The 1,033-nt window shown below is 46.4% G+C and overlaps 1 protein-coding gene across 1 annotated transcript in view; it reads left to right on the top strand.

Annotated features, from left to right (window-relative positions):
* Nucleotides 1-121: 121 nt before the first annotated feature.
* Nucleotides 122-1,033, top strand: part of LOC105180343 — a gene marked incomplete at its 3' end in the record, with an annotated part of 2,572 nt that continues 1,660 nt past the window's right edge. The window contains exon 1 of the mRNA XM_011104004.1: nucleotides 122-968. Coding sequence (XP_011102306.1) covers nucleotides 122-968 — 847 coding nt within the window. The remainder of the gene's footprint in view (nucleotides 969-1,033) is intronic.

The raw sequence follows: 1,033 nt of genomic DNA, 5'->3' as shown, positions 1-1,033 counted from the left end.
AATGGCTTTTCAGGCCCAAGCACAAGCACAAGCGCAGTTACTTGCACAGGCGCGCGCATCCACTCCAGTGCTAGCACCAGTAGTTCCTACCACTGATCGTAACTATGAAAGAATCAGAAAGATGGGGGCTACAGAATTTGAGGGTACACTAGACCCAGAGGTTGCTGAGAGATGGTGGGAAAAAGTCGAAGATGTGATGAACTTAATAAATTGCACTCCAGAGGATCGACTTAAGTATGTTGTTTCTTTGTTCGTGGGTAATGCCTTGATTTGGTGGAGGTCTGTAAAGAGGGGATATGAGCCAAGAGAAATAACTTGGGCTGAGTTTCAGAAAGAATTTGATGATAAATACACACCCAAGATGTACCGAGACAAGAAGAGGATGGAGTTTCTGAATTTAGTGCAAGGGGATGATCAGACAGTGGCAGAATATGAACTCCGTTTTGCAGCATTAGCCAAATATGCACCAGAAGCAATTGCAATGCAGGAGGATCGTTGTTATCGTTTTGAACAGGGGCTACGACCAGAGATCAGAAAAGGCCTCGCAATCAGAATTACAAATTTTAAAACTCTTGTTGAATCGGCGGTTCGGATGGAAGAAGCAGTAATGGAGGACAAAAGGAAGGGGGAGGAGAAGAGGAAATCAACATATGCAATAGGGGAATCGAGTAGGTTGACCAAGAGGGGAACCGGTCGCTCATTCTCAGCGGGAAGTGGGAGTTTTACACGTGGTGGTCCCATTTTTCGAGGAAGCAGTGGACAGAGGTTTGGGGGATCCACGGGCTATAACAGAGGTTCATTCGAACGCAATTCATTTGCTATGCCTTCTACTGGATCAGGAAGGAGAGCTGGACCGAGTTATGGTCGAGGACCAGTTTTTCCTCCGAGTTGTTCTACTTGTGGAAGACAACATCAAGGGCCATGTTGGAGACGGGATAATATACCGAAGACTTGCTATCGCTGTGGAGGTAGAGGACACATAGCCAGAAATTGTTCCAGTCAGACTATAGGCGGGGTTGAAAGTGTTACTAGC

The sequence above is a fragment of the Sesamum indicum genome, unplaced genomic scaffold (genome assembly GCF_000512975.1).
Source record: "Sesamum indicum cultivar Zhongzhi No. 13 unplaced genomic scaffold, S_indicum_v1.0 scaffold00890, whole genome shotgun sequence".
In the NCBI taxonomy this organism is placed as follows: Eukaryota; Viridiplantae; Streptophyta; class Magnoliopsida; order Lamiales; family Pedaliaceae; genus Sesamum; species Sesamum indicum.
Note: the sequence above shows the minus strand (reverse complement) of the source record. Positions and strands in the feature narration are given on the sequence as shown.